Source organism: Pristis pectinata, chromosome 7 (assembly GCF_009764475.1).
Source record: "Pristis pectinata isolate sPriPec2 chromosome 7, sPriPec2.1.pri, whole genome shotgun sequence".
Lineage (NCBI taxonomy): Eukaryota > Metazoa > Chordata > Chondrichthyes > Rhinopristiformes > Pristidae > Pristis > Pristis pectinata.
The window spans coordinates 39,624,030-39,645,075 of NC_067411.1; the positions used below are offsets into that span (position 1 = coordinate 39,624,030).

A 21,046-nucleotide genomic window follows, 5' to 3' on the forward strand; every position below is an offset into this window, starting at 1 on the left:
TACATGGATAGGAAAGGTTTAGAGCGATATGAGCCAAATGCAGGCAAATGGAATTAGTTTAGATGGGCATCTTGGTCAGCATGGATGAGTTGGGCCAAAGGGTCTGTTTCTATGCTGTATGACTCTATCATTCTATGATCAAGAGATCCAGAGATAGACTAAGGAGGCAGAGTCAAGATAAAATCAATCACAATCCTACTGAAAGACAGAGCAGGCTCAAAAGGCTTTCTGTCCTCTCACGATCCTCCTCCCACTACAGTAAAACTCCAATAATCCAGCACACTCAGGATTTGTGATGTCAGATTAGCATATTGTCTAGATTATTAGATGTTAATATACGAGGTGTGTTTGATGGCTTTGGGCCTGTACTCAATGGAGTTCAGAAGGATTTTTGGCGGTGGGGGGGGGGGCATGGTTTCATTGAAACCTACCGAATACTGAAAAGCCTGGATCAAGTGGATGTGGAGGGGATGTTTTCATTAGTAGGAGAGTCTAGGATCCAAGGGCACAGCCTTAGAATAAAGGGACGTCCTTTCAGAATTGAGAGGAGGAGGAATTTCTTCAGCCAGAGGGTGGCGAATCTGTGGAATTCGTTGCCATTGAGGGCTGTGGAATCCAAGTCATTGGGTATATTTACGGCAGAGATTGATAGGTTCTTGATTGATAAAGAGGCTAAGGGTTACAGGGAGAGGCAGGAAAATGGGGTTGGAAAAAAAAAATCAGCCATGATTGAAAAGTGGAGCAGACTCGATGGGTCAAATGGCCTTATTCTGCTCCTATATTTTACAGTCTTATGGTTATTGCTAATAATATCGTAACATATTGTTGGTTCACTTCTTTTTTAAAATGTTACACAGCATTATATTAAATTTTCTAGTGAACCCATTAAATTTAAGGGAAGCGCAGGAACAGGGGCCCTGGTGAGTTGGAAGGGAGAACAGCAAATGTTACCCAGACCCTGAACTGCTGGGATTTTCAAATAGCTGGATAGTAGATTATCAGTTTTACTGCATTTTACTTCACCCTGGCCTACCACTACGTCACTCTATTACTCCATCTCGCTCCATAATATTTACCACCATCATTCCTTGGTGTGGCAAGTCTACATTCCAAGTACGTAAGAAGTTGCTCTCAAATTCTCCACTGTTTTTATTCATGATCATCTTGTATTAATCACCTCTGGTTTTGGACACCCATACCAGCGGAAATATCTCCTGTAATACCCATCTTACCTTTTATTTTAACCAATCTGTGTCAGTGTATGAACCAACAGAGAAAGAGCAGCAACAGAAAGCAATACCATATTGCAAATTTGTTTTTCATAATGATTTTTATAGGCAATTATATTTTCACTGAAAGCTGTATAATGATCTATCATGTATTTTGGGTAATTACCCCAGTTACTCATTTGTAGCTTTTGTTTTGATATAATCTGATTCACTCTGCCACCTCGAAGAACATTCAAATGGGACCACATATTATGTATCGGGAATGCTTTATTACGATTCTCTGCTTCATTCACTCATCTTTCAGCTTAAACCAGGAAGGGGGTGCCTCAGGTTATGGAGCTTGAGGACCACTTAAAGGAGCAATTAGTGGACTCCAAGAAAATGTCCTACATTAAATACATGGCAGTCCCAGTTAATCTTTGACCTCAAAGTGATCATAATAGTTTCCTTGAAAGGCATAAGATATTCCCACAGACTGATCCCTAGGATTGGGTTGATTTATCCAACACTAGGCATCAAAAACAATTGATTTTTTAACTTCCAAGCAATCCTCAGTGCGCATACCTTTCAAGTCCAAGCATGTCAAAAAAAAGTTTAATGCATTGTCACCTTCATCAGATCACTCACACAGGTGGGCCTTGCATCCTATACAACTGAATCCTTTTCTGAAGTACATAGAACTGTTGATTTATGGGAGCCTTGCAGAGATGGTGAATACTCTTGTACTGATTTGAAAGCTGGTTTCATATTTTCAGGATTTTTTCATCTCTTCCTTTCTTTCCTGTAATCCGTGAGATACTAATGCATCCCTTGATCTCTACTACAAAATATCTTCAATGTTCAGTTTCATTACTTAACTACAATGAACTGCTACATCATCCACCACTCATTCTAGTAAGTTCCTCATGGAAAGAGAAAGAGTTAATGTTCCAGGTCATGTTCCGACAAAAGGTCTTTGACCCAAAATATTAACTCCATTCCCTTTTCCAGATGATACCTGACATGCTGAATGCTTCTGGTGTTTACTGTTTTTATTTCAAGCTTCCAGCATCTGCAATTTTTTTTTGATTTTCATGAACAAATCATTTAATTTTGATTTAGTTCAGATAAGAGAGGCAGTTAAGTACAACTCTACAGCAGAGAAATTGGTCTTTGGCCAGAGTTAAACAAGCAGAAGATTCAGCTGCTGGTAGAACTCGCTGTTGAAGTTAAAAGAACCAAATGTGTTCGATGCAACTCCCAGCCACTTCACGTGCATGCATTCAGTGCTTGTGACCAGAGACAACTTTTTAATCATAATATATAGTTCCACGATCATTTCATTCAATGAGCTCGGGAGAAGACTTAATTAAACCAGAAAAAAAAAATGCTGCACTCCAGGAGAAGCAATTCAATTATGGGCACAAATCAAAACCTTATCATCCATTGAATATGCTCAGCAGCACAGTTAGTAGCCTCACAGCTCCAGCGACCTGGATTCCATTCTGACCTCCGATGCGATCTGTGTGGAGTTTGCACATTCTCCCTGTGACCACGTGGGTTTCCTCCAGGTGCTCCAGTTTCCTCCCACATACCAGAAATGCACAGATCGGTAGGCTAGTTGAACACTGTAAATTGCCCCTAGTGTGTAGGTGAAGGGTAGAGTCTGGGTGGGAGAACAAAATGCGATTTCTGTAGGATTAGCGTAAATGGTGCTCAATAGATTGCATGGACTCAGTGGGCTAAAAGGCCTGCTTTTATGCTGTATGACTCTATGCTTAAAACGACTTTCCATGTGGATTACTTATAGTATTGATCCATTTAAGTAGAATTTGGAAATAAAGCAGAAAGGAATAGGAGGACGTACCAATAATTGAGAGGAGGTTCCAGTAGAGTTTAAACATCAGCATGGGGCAGAAGGGAGAAATGACTTGTTTCTATTGTGCAAAATTTCCATAGTTCTGAAGATTAGCTCTCTCCAAAACATTAACCCTCTTTACACAGATCCTGACAGACCCAAGGCTTATCCAAGTATCTATTGCCCATTCACACAAAAATAGATGTCAAAAAAGGGTGTTAAAAGTAATTTTAAATGTGGTTTGCCTGAACATTTCATTAGGAGTTTAACTAATGAGCAACCCCACTTCACCTCCACCAATATACTCATTCAACTGCTTGAACTTGTTTGCACATTGAACTACTTCAACACTTTCTCCGGATCAAAGGGATAGCTATGGAAACTTGAGTGGACCCAAGGTACACCTGTCTTTTTGTTGGATATGTAGGAATAGTACTTGTTTCAGTTTTAAAATGGACCCTCTGCAACTCTTTCATGTTTATGGACAACTGCATAGTGCTGCCTCCTTCACTCACAGAGAACTGAAGTTTCATTACTTTTGCTGCCGATTTTCACCCCGCTCTTACTTTTACATGGCCTACTTTGACTCTTCCCTTCTTGGATATCTGTTGCCATCCTAGGGGTTGCTTGGCAGCCAATATCCATTACAAGTCCGCAGCTATCTTGACTATATTTCCTCCCACTTGGCCTCTGGTAATGACTCCATTCCATTTTCCCCAATTCCTGCATCTCCATCATATCTTCTCCATTAATATGCCTTTCCACCTTCCTGCACCATGGCTTCCTTCTACCACAAATGACAGAGCCCTTGACCCCATGACCACTATTTCCTGCACCTCTGCCCATACCCCCTCTCCTGGACGGAGCAAGGATAGAACTCCCCCAGTCTTACTTTCCAGCCTACTAATCTCTGCATTCAATGGATCATCCTTCGTATTTTCTACAACCTTCTAAAGGAATTTCCCCATTCAGCATTGCAAAGGTATGACTTCCAGAGCAATTCCCTGGTCAGCTCTTCAATCCCCACCAACCACTTGCATTCTCACAGCACTTTCCTATGCTACTGCAGGATCTGAAGCACCTCATCCAGGGACCCAAAGATTCCCTCTGGGTGAAGCAGTGATTCACTTGCACTATTTTGGACCCTGTATCTAAGGAAAGATGTGCTGGCACTGGAGAGGGTCCAGAGGAGGTTCACAAGAATGATCCTAGGAATGAAAAGTTTAACGTATGAGGAGCATTTACTTGATGGAGTTCAGAAGGATGGGGGTGGGGAAGGGGTGGATCTCATTGAAACCTACCGAATACTGAAAGGTCTGGATAGAGTGAATGTAGAGAGGATGTTTCCATTAGTAGGAGAGTTGGATCCAGAATAAATGGACATCCTGTTAGAATTGAGATGAGGAGAAATTCCTTCAGCTAGAGGGTGGTGAATTTGTGGAATTCGTTGTCAGAGGGCTGTCAAGGCCATGTCATTTGGTGTATTTAAGGCAGAAACTGATAGGTTCTTGATTGATGTGGGTTATGGGGAGAAAGCCAGAGAATGGGGTTGAAGAAAAAAAAATCAGTTATGATTGAATGGCAGAGCAGACTTGATGGGCTGAATGGCCTGATTCTGCTCCTATATCTTATGGTCTTCCAATCATGCGTACTGCATTTGGTATGCACAATGTTTTGTAGTCTGTTATTGCTTTCCATTTGTACCACCTTGATGATCTGTCTGGATAGCATGCAAACAAAAAGCTTTTCACTGTATCTCAGTACACGTGATAATAACAAACCAGTTACCAATATGGTCTGCTCTACAGTGGAGAAACCAAACACAGACGCTAACTGCCCTCATTTCATTGCTTTTGTGTTCCTTTGTTCAAGATCTCTCTCCCCTCATCAACCTATTGAGTTATCAATCAATCTGCTATTCATTCCCATGGAAACCCTCACTTCATCCATTAAAGATATTCCCCCTTTTTTCATTCCATCCCTTCCACACTCCTGTGTAACATAATATTGAAAGCTTACTTGACAGAGACTGCAGATGCTGGAATCTGGAGCAACAAACAATCTCCTGGAAGAACTCAGTGGGTTGAAGCATCTGTGGGAGGAAAGGAGTTATCGACATTTCGGGTTGAAACCCTGCATCAGGATCTGACATGTTGACAATTCCTTTCCTGCCATGGATGCTGCTTGACCCGTGAGTTCCTCCAGTAGACTGTTTGCTGCTGTTAAAAGCTTGCTTCCTTGCTTTCCCAGTTTTAGTGTGGGGTCTTCAATCTGAAACAATAAATGTCTCCCTTTCCACAGATGCTGCCTGACCTGCTGACTGTTTCCAACATTTTCTGTTTTTACTATTACAAATAATCCCATCAGATCTGCTCAACAATTTGTGAAGAGAATATTCTATCCTTTGCAGGCCCAAATCTTCTAACTCTCATGCTTATTTTAATTAGAAAGCCACACATTTAGTAATGGTGTTATATTGAATGTTGTCAGCCAGATGGGTGGATGGAAATCCAAAAACACCTCTAATTGCAAGTCATACAGCACAGAAACAGGCCCTTCTTTCCAACTTGTCCATGCGGACCAAAGTGCCTTTCTTAGCTAGTCCCATCTGCCTGTGTTTGCCCCATATTCTCTAAACGCTTTCCTATCCATGTACCATCCAAATGTTTCAAGCATTTTAATTATGCCCACCTCTATCTACCACTTTCTCTGGCAGCTTGTTGTTCAACTGGCTGCTTGTGTTGATATGTGTGACAATGACTTGCAGCTGCCCTGTTGTAGAGCAATTTCTGAATTTCAGTCCTTCAGGGAAACACCTGTACTATCTCAGGAGTGCAACACAGGCAACTCCATTGGCAAGGCTCTGCATCAAAGAACCTCTGTTGAAGCCTTCACGAGATGGTCATGGGACTAAGCTTAGATGAGGAACTGTAATAAATTGGCAGACTGTTGACAAATCTGCAGAAAATAAAACAGATGGCCAGGGTTGAAATATGAGATGATTACACACCACAAGCAGTTTTATGGTTTTAGCATGACCAACAAAATGTAATTACACCTGCTACAAGCAGGATCAATAATCTATTAATGCAGCAGGCTACAGTTCTATAATAGTCAGATACAATTAGGTTGGAGAAAACCATCTCAAAAGCTTTTAGCAGAATACATATTAAAGCACTCCCATCATTGCAACAAAGCCATTACTTACAAGGCAGTAAATTGTAGAGTGAATATTTTTATTAAAAGAATCTCCACTACAGAATAAATAGAAAGTTAATTTACAATCCAGCTTAATAACTACTACAGTTTCTAAATGTGGTTCTTAAATTTGTGTATAGGTATAAAACATGTCTAACAATAAATAACCAATGCCACTATTATATAACAATACCAATTTGGACAGAGCAGCACTATAGCATTTGTGCCACTCAATGGCACTGACAAAGATAACTGCAAGGAACTCTTGCATAGGATTCTAGTGTTCAAAGGCTTCTCTCTCCAGAACTTCCTACCTTTCCGGTACTGGTGCAATGCTACGTACAATGTTAATCAAACAGAGGGAGGCTGGTTACATTCACAAAGAGCTTCTTGCTGGCAACTGCTAATAACTATTACGGGAACCCCTTTCTCTAACAATAGCTGATTCATTTGCCAAAAATTTACTTTAAGAATTCAATTTGTGCTTCAGAATGAAAAACTATCAAAAATTCTTGTTATTTAGCGACAGCATGTGGGGAGTGGGGTGAACAAAGCTAGATTAGCGAACCCCTATAACACTGGGAGTGGGGGGAACCTTTATTTTTGGTTCCCCCAAATGACATCATTCTCCATCTTTCCATTGGTTAACCAGGATTTAACTGGCCAAACCCCCAACAGGCACTTCACCACCATTTCAAAAATCAGATGTTTATTGTGGCTCCAACCTGTATCAAAGAGGCCTTCACAATGACAACAGATTTACACGTGGACAAGGTTCAAACCATGTCCTTTGTTGCTTACGCATGCCAATCTACTATACCATGGCCTTCACGCTGTTTACATCAATGACATCATTGCTGTCAAATGGCCAAAATATTATACCAAGACAGTAAACTAAATAAATTAGGCACCTTACACCCTTCCAGGTTCCAGGGGCCTCTTAAAAGTCTCTTTGAATCTCAGAATGGTTACAGCACCAAAGGAGGTCATTCAGTCCAGCGAGTCAGTACTGGCTCGATGCAAGACCAGCTCGTTCCTCATCCACACCCCCATAGCCGTGCAAATTCTTTCCTTCCAGATGCACATCCAGCTCTCTTCCGCACACTGCAGTGGAACTGTCTCCACAACCACCCCAGCAGTGCTTTCCAGATCTTACCACTCACTGGATGAAGATTATCCTTGTCCACTTTTGCCCCTTTTGTCAATGTCTCCTGGTTCTTGACCCTTTGACCAGTGGGAAGTTTCTCTGCCCACTTTTGCTACTGTTCCAGCTGTTATCCTTTACATCTCTTCCCGACCCATAACCACCCACTTCCACCTTCACCTCTTGTCAGTCATGTAATCACTCTTCCCTTCTAACCCCTCTCAAAGCTTGGCAAATCAATGGCAGAACTTTTCTACTAACCCTCTACCCTGCTTCTACAAATTGCAATCACTCATTCTGATTAAGGATCATTAGCCTCACTGCAGATACCGCTGGGTCTGCTGAGCATCTCCATCCTGGAGTTAATAAAGGCCATCAGTTCCAGGAGCCTGATGCACTGATTTTCTCCTGCTTCACTCCCCACAAGGACTCAAACTAGGCTCAACTGTTCCTCTCCTCCCCCCACCAGCAGCCACACCTTTGGACAGCACAGCGTAGAGCAGGTTGTGTAGATGAGCACACTTTCGCCATAGAGCAAGCCTTTTCTAAACGGGCAGCTGCAATGCTCCTGTGGTTTATAGGATCAGTCAAAACTTTAAGAGTGAGTTCAAATTAGAAAAATAAATAAAACTAAGTAAAAACCCGTGCACTGATACACAGCATGATTAGACTCGTAAAACAAGGTGGTGAGAGAAAAAAAAAAGCTTGGCTTTTTGGTGCCAGGACTAGATGGAGAACAGTATCTACTCTACACATTTGGCTCCAACAAAGGCCACGAAATTTAATATCCAGATCACCTGACCAACGTAGCCTCCTGATGCAATTAGCATCAGCAACCAAAGATCAAGTTCTCTCCCCGAGTAACTTCTAGCGTGATTCTTTCAATCTAACTAACACTAGAGGGGAAAAAAAAGCTCAGTAAAATAAATTCCAATGGAAATAGAACTACTACCTTTCTAACAGTCATAGCAACTGGCTCACCTTTCTCCATCAATAATGCTCAGTGTAGATGTGTTATGCATGGCATATTGACAGAGCTGCCAACATCAATTCATTTCTAATTCCTTTACAGTTCTAGTGAGGTTTCACTCGATATTACTTCTTTAAGAACAGTACAAATAAAAAGATTTCAATGTCTTGGGAAATCATAGAGGAGACTTGCTGCCATTTTTAAACAGAAGTTTACAGTCAAATGGAAGTGTGATTTTAAAACCAACTCAGAGATGCTCCTGTGGATCACGAGAGCATTAATAAGAGACGGCCCATGTAGAATTCTGTAGCCACCACCCCCCCCCAACCAAAGACCTGGCCCAATGATTCACAGAGATGCATTCAAATGCCATCACAGCAGCTGGAGAATTTAAATTTGGTTTAATGCATCAATCTGGAAGCCAAGAGAAGCTAGTATCAGTAATGGAGACTACACGAGTACCAGATTCTTGTTCAAAACAACCAGTTCACCACTGCTCTTTAGGGAAGGAAATCTGCTCGCTCAGTCTGGACTTTGTAGGGTTGAAATTCATTCTCACTCACACCGAAGAGAACCTGCTCATCAAGGCTATTTCAGAAGTTTGATTCTATTGGCTTCAATGGAAGCCAACTTCAGAATGGGAGTTCAACAGGCAGCTGCAATTACATTCTATGTTGAGTGTGTGCACAGCTGAGGATGCCAGGCCCACGGAAATGGGGTCAACTCTGAACTGCCCCCCAACATGGTTTAAGCAAGCCATTCAATTTTATCATACTGTAGGAACATGTCACTTCACGGATAGCAGGGGTTCTAGAAAAAAAAAGCTCTCTTAAGAGGGGGAATTAAAGATAATTTTCACATACCATGAATGGATTGAAAAATGTGTGTTTTGGGCAAGAATAGTTTGCTATAAACAGTGTTGTTTCCATTTGTAATTACCTTAAATGGATGGCAACACAATCACATAGGCTAAGTATACTTTACAAAAGAAATTATACAGTGGGTGTAAACTTAAGTTTTGCATCTTATGGACTGTTATTGACATATTGTGTAGCATTAGCACTTGCATCTGCTATTTTGCCAGCACTTCCTATTAGCAGAGCGCATCACATCAAACCTGTTGAAACCCAATCCAAGATGTGGAAGACTGCAGGCACTGGAATCTGGAGCAACACACAAAGCTGAAGGAACTCAGTGGATCAGGCAGCATCTGTGGAGGGAAATGGACAGTCATTGTTTTGGGTTGAGCCCCTTCATCTGGACTGAATAGATGAAGACCAGATGAAGGGTCTCAACCCAAAACGTTGACTGTCCATTTCCCTCCATAGGTGCTATCTGACCAGCTGAGTTCCTCCAGATTTTTATGTGTTGCTCCCAATCTGAGTTAGTCTGGTCTCCTGACTGAAGAAAGAACATACTTGCAACGGACAGAGTGCAACAAAGGTTTACCAGATCAAATCCTGGGATGAGGGCTTTATCCTATGAGGAGATTTCAAGCTGACCAGGCCTATACTCACTAGAGTTTAAAAGAATGAAAGAACGTCTCTTGATTCCTGGGAGGAGGGACATGGAGAGATTGAGCAATGTTGGCCTACGTTTACCAAATGTTTGGAAGAATGAGACATGATCTCATTGTGAAAGGGACCGACTGCAAGGGGGTCAGGCATACACAACTGAGAAAAGGAAAAATTTCTTAATGCAGAGGGTAGGAAATCTTGCGGAATTGTCTGCTTAGCAGGCAGTGGCTGTTTAGCCATTGGATATATTCAAGGCTGAGGTCTATTATTTGACCACTTCGGGAGATCCAAGAACAAAGGGATTGAGTGGGAAAGTGGACAAGGGAGAGGACTTATTCAAGAGGTCACTTGTCAAACTTGTTTCCAATTTTTTTTTGGACCTTCCTAATTTAGCCAACACATTCATTTCAGCACAATCATCTTGTTCTTGTTGGGTTTACCCTTCAACCCAGATGTACCTGGATGAAGATGCTCAGCAACAAGATGAGAATTATTTACCTGCAGCACAAGAACATAAGTGTTTTACAAACCTAATTCTGTTTTGCTCTTGATTACTGTATTACAATGTATGGCAAAGTAAACCAAACAAAAGTCATTGGGTAAATTTCACAACACCTGAGAAACTTGTTTGTTCCAACTAAAATTACTTTTGACTTGAAGTAAATATTTTACAATTAGGTTCTCATCACCAAGGACATGGAGAAAGATCTGAAAGGGTAAAACTTCAGCGCAAAGTTCAACACACATCAGTTATTTTCCACTGCCTCACAGCTTCAGTTACCCCAGTTCAATCCTGACTTTGGATGCCGTGTTTGAGGAGTCTGCATATTCACTCTGCAACTGTGTGGGTTTCCCCCGAGGTGCTTTGGTTTCTTCCCAGACACATGCTGATTAAGTTTATTTGACACTACAAATTACTCCTTAGTGTAGTTAAATGGCAAAAAGAATCAAAAGAGGAGTTTGTGGGCACGTGTGGGAATAAGAAGCAGGGGAATTAGAGGGGGAATGAAACAAACTGCATCGCGCTCTTCAGCCCTACAGGTCATTCCAAGATACTACATTGTGTGATAAGCCAAAACAGGACAATTCTTTTTAATCCTGTGTCTTATAGACAAGATGTGTGCAACAGCTCTCCCTCTGAACATAACAGTGTCTATGCAGAATTGCACAAACTAATATTGATATGGTTAAAAACAATTCCACCTTTCCAAGGTATCAAAAATTCAAGTTCCTTTTAAAGTTCTCTTTAGGAGAAAGCTGTGTTTGTTTTTAAATTCATATGTCAAACAAAACACTTCACTGAATTCAACCAACCAGCACGACATCCCAGATGGCAACTAGCTCGTTCTGGATTAATCATGCAAATATTGTTGTTCAAATCGCACCAAAAAGAACCAGAGGGGAGATTCAGCAAGTTTATCTTTTTAAAAAGGACAGAGACTGTCGCTGTAATCCTGAATGTGCTGCCTGGGAGGGTGGTGAAAGCAGATTCAAATCTAAATTTTCCAAAAAGCCCTGGAGTACCTTCTACAAATTGGCTCAGGCAAAATACACCCACTGATCTCCAGCTGTGTTGCATTATTTTTGAGTCATGTATTAAGATTTTATTTGGGGAATGGACAGAGGGATGGTTAAAGGGATCAGATAACACCGTTACCTGTTATCATTTATCCATTCGTAAACATGATTTAAGCTGGTTAAACATTCTCCTCTGGAACATAGAACGAGCTCAAATCTTATTTTGTTTCACAGCTCAGAATTGGCCTTGCATTAAAACAGACAGGCATTAAGTCCACAGCTTAGTGCAATTGCATCCCCTCATTCAATAATTTTTTGTTTAAAAAGACCCTCCCCTTCCAACAAGTCTCACGTTAAATAAAGTCAGTTCCATCAGCCTCGTGACCAAAAAATTGCCCTCTCAAGGGAGAATACAATGTAAAACTAGAGACTTGCATACCAACTGCAATAGGATGCAATGCTTGCACCATTACAGGTCGCAGTCTATCGTGTTCCAGGGAAGCAAGCATGCCGTGCCAAACAACAGACAAATCACAAATTGACTTTAATTAAGGAAAGTCATAACTGGGTTGGCTTAAAGGGGATGAGGGCAGGAATTGCCAATGACAAAAGGGAGGTAACGAGTGACTTTGCAGATGTCTGCGCACACTTGTAGCGCTTGAGCATCACGTTACCTAGTCACAAGGCAAAGTGGGTTCAGGCTTTGCAATCAAATCTTGCATGGCAACTTGTGTAATCTGTCTGAGTGCCAACTGAACTGCAGCTAGTCTTCATTCTGAAGAACAGTTTAGAATAAGTGAACAACAACGACAGTGCTAATTTAGTTTGCCAGCAGGGAGAGGATGAAACCTTACTAGGTCTAATTTCCGTGAGGGTAAGCAAAGGAGGAAAAGTGGAGAGTTCATCCAGTTACAAATGTATTTACAAAACAAAAAATCCATTAGTGGACAACTTGCTTAGAGAAATAAAATGGATAATGTACAAGTGTATATTTTTCATCTCCAAAACTGTGTCCCTCTAACACTGAAATTTAAAAGTCAGATGGTGTCTGTAATATTAGTTTGCAAATCGTATCTCTACATGAAGCCTCCACAAATGTAGTTGTTTTTAGGGTCAGTTTCAGTTCAACCCCATTTTAAAATGGGACTCTCACAGTACTGAAGATTAAACTTACAAAAAGCGCCATGCAACATCGGCGGTCAAAACAGAAAACTGTGTTGGGGAGCTGGATTTAAGACTAACTGTAATATGGCTGAGTATTCTCCAGCTGCTACTGACATACTACCGTGTCTAACCATTTCCTGTAAGCAGTGGCAAACCTGGCTTGCTCTGAGTTAGTACAGCCTGCAAGGATTGCATCAACAAAGCGGTGCTCCTCCAGAAGGCTGTGCAAATCCAGCGAGGGGCCACGTTTCAAGCGTTTGGTCTCCTGCGTGTAGCTTTGCTTAGATGAGTCTGCTGCCCTGTCAACGTCCATGCAGTGAGGCGAGTAACTGGAGGCAGCGGCCAGTTGCAAGCTGTTCATCGTCACCTCGCTCCTGTTAGAGGGGTCGGCCGAGACCTGGAGGTGATCTCTGTTCCAGCAGTGCCAAAGGTAAAACACGCACCTCCTGCAAGAGAGGAAATGGAAGCAGGGCTGAATTCCCGGCAGCTAGGAGTTGGAGCAGTATGGATAAACAGGGAGCTGGGATGCATGGCTGTTTTGGTCACCCTGCTATATGAAAGATGCCATTAAGCTGGAAAGAGGGCAGAAAAGATTTACAAGGATGTTGCTAGGGCTTGAAGGACTGAGTTATAGAGAGGGGTTGAGCAAGCTAGAAATGTATTCATTGGAGCACAGGTGTATAAAATCATGAGGGGCATAGATAGTCTTTCTCTGTACCCCCCCCCCCCCAGTAAATTGGCTTATTATCGTCACATGTACTGAGGTACAGTGAAAAACTTCGTTTTGCATGTCATCCATACAGATCATTTCATTACAACAGTGCATTGAGGTGATACAAGGGAAAACAATAACAGAATGCAGAATAAAGTGTTACAATTACAGAGAAAATGCAGAGCAGGCAGACAATAAGGTCCAAAGCCATAATGAGTGAGATTGTGTGGTCAGGAGTCCATCTTATCATACTAGTGGACCATTCAATAGTTTTACAACAGCAGGATAGAAGCTGTCCTTGAACCTGGTGGTATGTGCTTTCAGGCTTTTGTATCTTCTGCCCGATGGGAGGGGGGGGAAAGAAGAAAGAATGTCCAGGGTGGGTGGGGTCTTTGATTATGTTGGTTGCTTTACCACAGCAGTGGGTAGTGTAGACAGAGTCCATGGAGGGGAGGCTGATATCCGTAATGTGCTGAGCTGTGTCCACAACTCCCTGCAGTTTCTTGCCATCGTGGGCAGAGCAGTTGCCATAACTAGAGGGCATAGGTTTAAGGAGAGAGGAGAGAGATTTAATAAGAACCCAAGGGTGGTCAGTATATGGAATGAGCCGCCAGAGAAAATGGTTGGGGCAGGTACATTACAACATTTAAAAGACACTTGGACAAGTACATAGATAGAAAAGGTTTAGAGGGATATGGGCTATATGTGGGAAAATGGGACTAGATTAGATCTTGGTCGGCATGGACAGCCTATTTCTGTGCTGTATGACTCTAAGACAGCAGAGCAGCTATTAAGGTAGTTAAGGCAGCATATGGAAACACTAGTAACCAGAAGCCTAGACAAACAAGCTTCTATCTCACAGCAGCTAGGTACGCCAAGTTAAATCCAACAATTAAATAGTTTGGAATGGCATCAGTAATATTGATAGCGAATGGACAATCCCATAGTTTCAATAACTTCTTTCGGGGAAAGGAATCAGTGGTGCACACTGACAACTGACAGACCAAAGCAACACAGGCAACTCTTAACTGCCCTCTGAAGTGGCCGAGCGAACCAATTCAGTTCAGGGACAATTGCAGATGAACAACATTCAACTTTGCTGCCAGCCAGAATACAAAAGCAGTGAGGTCATACTGGAACTATGTAAAGCACTGGTTAGGTTCGAGCTGGAAGACTGTACAATACAGGAAGGATGTGATGGCACCAGAGATGATTCACAAGGATGGTGCCAGGACCAGAGAATTGTAGTGAGGCTGGGCTTCATTTCACTGGAGCAGTGGATACCAAGGGGAGTGCTAGTCACTATTTCATTCAATTACAAGAGGCTGGACAGGGTGATCATGAAGGATCTGCTTTAGATGGCTCAAATCCAGAGAATGGGGCTCAAAGGTAATTGGTAGAGGGGTGGGGGGGGGAGAAGGGGAAACCTTTCACTCAAAGGATGGCAGAGGTCTGGAACTTACTGCCCGAAAGTGTAGGAGCAGAATACCTCATCACATTTCAAGATTACATGCATGAGCACTTAGTGTGTTCTGAACATCAGGCCCATGGGCCAAGTGGAAGTAGGCAAAAAAAAATCAACCTTTTTTGTCTGGTATAAACACAATGGGCCAAATGGCCTCCAGCTGCGATGCAAGTGTTTTAAAGTTTAATCTCCTTAGTTGTCAGAAAGAATTCTAATGGACCAATCCCAACCATAAATAAATTTCATTTAATTGCATCGTACTCTAGACAAAAAATGATTTCCATCTTCCAGCATGTCCCAAATCTCCCCACAGCTTTGTGTACTATTCATGAAGTGTGGCTACCTTTGTTACGTGGGAGATGAAATTTGGGCACAACAGGATCCCACAATGTGATGACAACCAGATAATCTAGTTTTAGTCATTTTGATTGAATATTAACAACAACTTTGTTGCTCTTCTCTCAGATATTGCCAAGGGATCTTCTCCATCCTCCTGAAGGGATTGGCAGAGGGTCTGCTTGGCGTCTCCCAAAAATGACGGCGTCCAATTGCGCAACACTCCCTAGGTACAGCACCAGAGCAATGGTCGGGAATCTTGTACCCAAATCTTGGACAGAGTCTTGAACCTACAATCAGACTCTGAGGAGGTGCTTTGGCCACTGAGCTTCCCTCGTCCTTTCCTCTGTTTTACTGGAGATTCTGTACTTTGTGAACCATTCCATCCCTAACATCCAGTAGTTCTGAGGAAGGGCCATTAAGCCAAAACATTAGCTGTTTCTCTCCCCACAGATACTGACTGGTGCACCGAGTATTTCTGGCATTTTAACATCTACAGCAGCCACAGTATTGTGTCTTGAGAATATTTGATTCTTTTTGGGACTGAAGAAACTGTCCAAAAGGAACTGGCACTATTCTACTGAAAATTAGTGCTAATCAGGGCAACACGTGTCACCCATATAAAACAAGATGCATTTCAATGTCTGCCAGCCAGAATTACTGGTTCATCCAGTAATTCAGTTCAGAAACTTCCTCTGGCTCCAGCTACAAGAGTTTACGCTATACTCCACAGGATATACTCTATGCATGGCTGCTTTGCAGTGGGTGCTGATCCTGTAGGTCTTCTGAAGGGAGCAGGATCTTGGGTTGGCATTACCTGCACTTATACAGTATGACTCTTGAATATTAATTTTAAGGGGAGATTCCATCCAACTAATTTGTTGAATTTTGAGATGGTGACTAAATTTGTCGATGAAGGTAGTGCAGTTTATGTGGTCTTCTTGGATCAGTAAGACCCTTAAAGTCCCACCTGAACCAAACAGGTTAGTCCATGGGATCCAGGGCAATTTGGATCCAAAATTGACAGGAGGCAGAGGGTGACTGTTGAGGGCTGCTGCTGCAATTGGAAGCTTGTGACTAATGGTGTAACGCAGGGACAAGTGCTGGGAGCCTTGCTGTTTAGATAGAACAGTATTTTAAACACTTTATCACATCTGCCTCCACTGCCACCCTGGAAGAGCATTCCAGGCACCCACTGCTGTGTAAAAAAAACTTGTCCCGCACATCTCCTTTGACCTCCCTCTAAATGGATGCCCTCTAGCATTCGACATTGCATAGAACAGTACAGCACTGAACAGGCCATTCGGCCCAAGATGTTGTGCCAATCTTGATACCAATTTATATTAAATGTCCTCCTCCCGTGCATCATCCACATCCCTCCACTTCCTTCATGTTCATGCGTCTACCAAAAGCCTCAAACTCCACCAAACTGCCCGATTCTACTACTACCCCTGGTAACCCATTCCAGGCACCTACTACTCTCTGCTTAAAAAAAACACCCCTCACATCGCCTCTAAACTTAAAAGCACGTCCTCTGGTGTTTGACATTTCTAACCTGGGGAAAAGATTCTGACTGTCTACCCTTTTTATGCCTCTCAATTTTAAAAACCTCCATCAGGTCTCTCCTCAACCTCCAACACTCTAGGGAGAACAACCCAAATTTGTCCAACCTTTCCTTATAGCTTATACCCTCTAATCCAGGCAGCATCCTAGTAAACCTCTTCTGCACCCTTTCCACAGTCCCCACATCCTTTCTATAATGGGGCGACCAGAACTGTACACCAGAACTGCCTCTTTCCTAGCCTCTTTTTTTCCTACCCTTATTTTCCTTTCTCTCCTTACCTTTGACCCATGCCCCGGTGGATCTGCTCTCCCCTCCTCTCCCACACCTGCCTATCACTATCTCTTACCTGCATCTACCTATCACCACTTTGTGCCCACCCCACCTCCCCTCTTGTCCACCTGTCACTGCTCTGCTTTTCCCTCCTATACATTGGGCTTTCCCTTTTCCTATCTTCAGTCCTGAAGAAGGGTCCTGACCTGAAATGTTGACCGCCTGCTTTTCTCCACGGATGCTGCCTGGCCTGCTGAGTTCCTCCAGCATCATTGTGTTTTTCACAATACTCAAGTGTGGTCTGACCAAAGTTTTATACAGATACGGCACAACTTCATTACTCTTATACTCAACATCCCTACCAACGAAGGCAAGCATTATATACACCTTCTTTACCATCTTATCCACTTGCGCAGCCACTTTCCATGAACCATAGACCTGGACCCAAAGATCCCTTTTTATCCTGGGAAAAAGATACTGGCTGTCTACTCTATTTATGGCTCTTAAAGTTTTATAAACTTCTATCAGGTCTTCTCTCAGCCTCTGCTGCTCCAGAGAAGACAACCCAAGTTTGTCCAACCTCTCCTGGTAGCATGTGCCCTCTAATCCAGGCAGCATCCTGGTAAACCTCTTCTGCACCCTCTCCAAAGCCTCCACATCCTTCCTATGATGGGGCAACTAGATTTGAATACAATACTCCAGATGCAGCCTAAGCAGAGTTTTATAAGGCTACAACATAACTTCCTGACTCTTGAACTCAGTGCCTCGACTATTAAAGGCAAGCATGCCATACGCCTTCTTTACCATCCTATCAACTTGTGCAGCCACTTTGTTACACACATTAACAGCTTGGGTGTGAATGTAGAAAGTATGATTAGTAAGTTTGCAAATGACACAAAAATTAGAGACGTTAATGATATTGAGGCTGCAGTTTTTGGCTGCAGAACAATATTGGCAAGTTGGTAAGGTGGACAGGGAAATAGCAAGTGGAATTTAATCCTGAAAAATTGAGAGATGATGCACTTGAAAGGACTAATAAACACAGGACATACAAAATGGCCAGACCAAAATTAGTGGTGTAATGAATAAAAAAGGTTTTCCAAGATAACAACAGGATCTCCAAAAACTGGAAAAGTAGGACAAGGAATGGCAGATTGGATTTAACTTGGATAAGGGTGAAGTGTTGCATTTTGGGAAGTTAAACCAGGGCAGGATTTAGACAGTAACTGGCAGGGCCCTGGAGAGTGTGGTAGAACAGAGACACCCAGGGATACAGGTACGCAGTTCCCTGGAAGTGGCGACACAGGTAGACAGGGCAGCGAAGGTGTTTGGCATGTTAGTCAGAGCATTGAGGACAAGAGTTGGGATGCAATGTTACAGCTGTACAAGACATTGGTGAGACCACACTTGGAGTACTGTGGCAGCTCTGGTTGCCCAGGTATAGGCAGGATGTCCTTAAATTGGAAAGGGTGCAGAGAAGATTCACAAGGGTATTGCCAGGACTCAAGGGGCTGAAGATAGAAGGAGAAACTTGACAGGCTGGGGCCGTATTCCCCGGAGCAGAGGAAGCTGAGTGGTGACTTTATAGAGGTTTAGAAAATCATGATGGTATAGATAAGGTGGATGGTCACAGTCTTTTTCCCAGGGTGGAGGTATCTAAAATTAAAGTGCATAGGTTTACAGTGAGAGGGGAAAGATTTAACTGGGACCTAAGTGGCAAGTTTTTCCCCATGCAGAGGGTGGTGGGTATATGGAACGAACTGCCAGGGGAAGTGGTAGAGATGGGTACAATTACATTTAAAAGATACTTAGACAGGTATATGGATAGGAAAGGTTTAGAGGTTTATGGGCCAAACGTAGGCAAATGGGACTACTTCAGGTAGGCATCTTGGTCGGTATGGACAAGTTGCCACAAAGGGCCTGTTTCCATGTTGTATAACTCTATGACCCTAGAAAATACAGAGAAACAGAAGGACTTTGGTGTACATGTCCAAGGATTCCTGAAGGCATGGGTAGACAAGGTGGTGTACGGGATATTTGCTCTTATTAGCCGAGACATAGAATACGAAAGTAAGGAGGTCTTGGTACAACTTTATGAAACATTAGTCAGGCCACAGCTGGAGGACTGCATGCATTTCTGGTCACCACACTAAAGGAAGGATGTGACTGCACTGGGGACCGTGCATTGGTGATTCAACAGCACATACCTGAGATGGAGCATTTCAGCCAAGCAGAGACTGGGTTTGTTTCCCCAGGAGCAGAGGAGGGTATCCAAAATTATTAGGAGCACACAGATGAAAGATAGTAAGAAACTTTTCCCTTTAGCAGAGGTGCCTATAACTGGGGCAAAAGTTTAAAGCAAGGGATCAAGGAGTAGGAGATTTAATGGGAACTTGAATTATTTTTCACCCAAGGGTGGTAGAAATCTGGGTCACACTGCCTGAGGGGGTAGTGGAGGTAAGTACTCTCACAATACTTCACTATTTAGACGAGTACTTGAAACACCGTGGCATAGAACGCTATGTGCCAAATGCTGGAAAATAGGACTAATACAGGTAGAAATGATGGCCAGCATGGGAACAGTGAGCCAAAGGGCCTGTTTCCATGCCAAATGATCCTATAACCAACAATTCCATCACCAACACAGGCTGAAGGTAACCAGTGATGCTATATCACCATCTAGTGGCATTACACAAAACTACATCTCTGGCTGGGTCTGTGAAGCAAGCCTCCAGTAACAAAAGAGTTTCATTTGCACTTGTATTGTTCCTTTCATGGCCTCGGGATGTCCCATGACTTTGAAGTGTGGTCACTGTTACATTGCAGGAATTGCAGCAGCCAATTTGCACAAACTCCCACAGACAATAACACTGAGTTCACGAGGATGTTACTGGGACTGGAGGGCTTAAGTTATAGGGAGAGACTGGATAGGCTTGGACTTTTATCCCCGGAGCGAAGGAAGCTGAGAGGTGACCTTATGGAGGTTTATAAAATCATGAGGGGAGTAGATAAAGAGGATGGTCACAGTCTAAACTTAGAGGACATAGGTTTAAGGTGAGAGGGGAAAGATTTAAAAGGGACCCAGGGGGAACTTTTTCACATAGAGGCTGCTGGGTATATAGAACAAGCTACCAGAGGAAGCTGTAGAGGTGGGTGCAGGTATAATGTTTAAGACATCTAGACAGGTACATGGATAGGAAAGATTGAGGGATATGGGCCTGGCTCGGATAGACATCTTGGTCGGCATGGGTGAGTTAGGCCAAAGACTTGTTTCCGTGCTTATACGACTATTTCCTCATAACGAAGGAAGTCATTTGGCCCATCGAACCTATGCCGGCTCTCAGAGCAATCTCATCCCCAACTTATTTCCTGTAACCGATTTTATCTCATTTCCATCAATCCTTGATCATTCATACCCATCATCCACACTCGGTAATTTATAGTAACCAATTCACATAGCAGCCAGCACATCTTTGGGTGTGGGAGGAACCTCACACAGGGAGAACATGAGACTCCACATAGGCAGCAGAGGGCAGCATGAGTCTACATTGCTGGCGCTCCGAGGCAGCAACACTACCTGCTGCACCTCGGTGCCACAGCAGGTAAATTAATGTTTGCGATGCCAAGTGAGGGATAAATTTCAATCAGGACCCCAAAGAGAATATGCTCCCCTTTAGAAAAGGAGCATCTGTGTGGAGTTTGCACACATTCTCCCCACTACTGCGTGCCCCAGTTTTCCTCCCACAGGTGTTTAAGAGGCACATGAATATGCAGAGAATGGAGGGATATGGACCATGTGCAGGCAGAAGGGATTAGGTGTCATTAGCTTAATTAGTTCCGCACAACATCGTGGACTGAAGAGCCCGTTCCTGTGCTGTACTGTTCTATGTCCCATATCCCAAAAATGTGTGGGTTTGTTGGTTAACTGGCCACTGTAAATTATCACTAGTATGTAGGTGGGTAGTAGAATCTGAGCAACAGCCAATGGGAATGTAGGGAGAATAAAATGGTGTAAGGTAAAAGATTAGTGTAAATAAATTGTGGTTGATGGTCGGTGTGGACTCAGTGGGCTGAAGGGCCTATTGCTGTGCTGTATCTCTCTCTACGACTCTTTACAGTATC

General features: G+C 42.9%; 1 protein-coding gene across 1 annotated transcript in view; it reads right to left on the minus strand.

The window, feature by feature from the left end:
- Positions 1-6,281: 6,281 nt before the first annotated feature.
- Positions 6,282-21,046, minus strand: part of ptar1 (protein prenyltransferase alpha subunit repeat containing 1) — a 40,442-nt gene continuing 25,677 nt past the window's right edge. Inside the window, exon 7 of the mRNA XM_052020203.1 lies at positions 6,282-13,023. Coding sequence (XP_051876163.1) covers positions 12,684-13,023 — 340 coding nt within the window. The 3' untranslated portion in view covers positions 6,282-12,683. The remainder of the gene's footprint in view (positions 13,024-21,046) is intronic.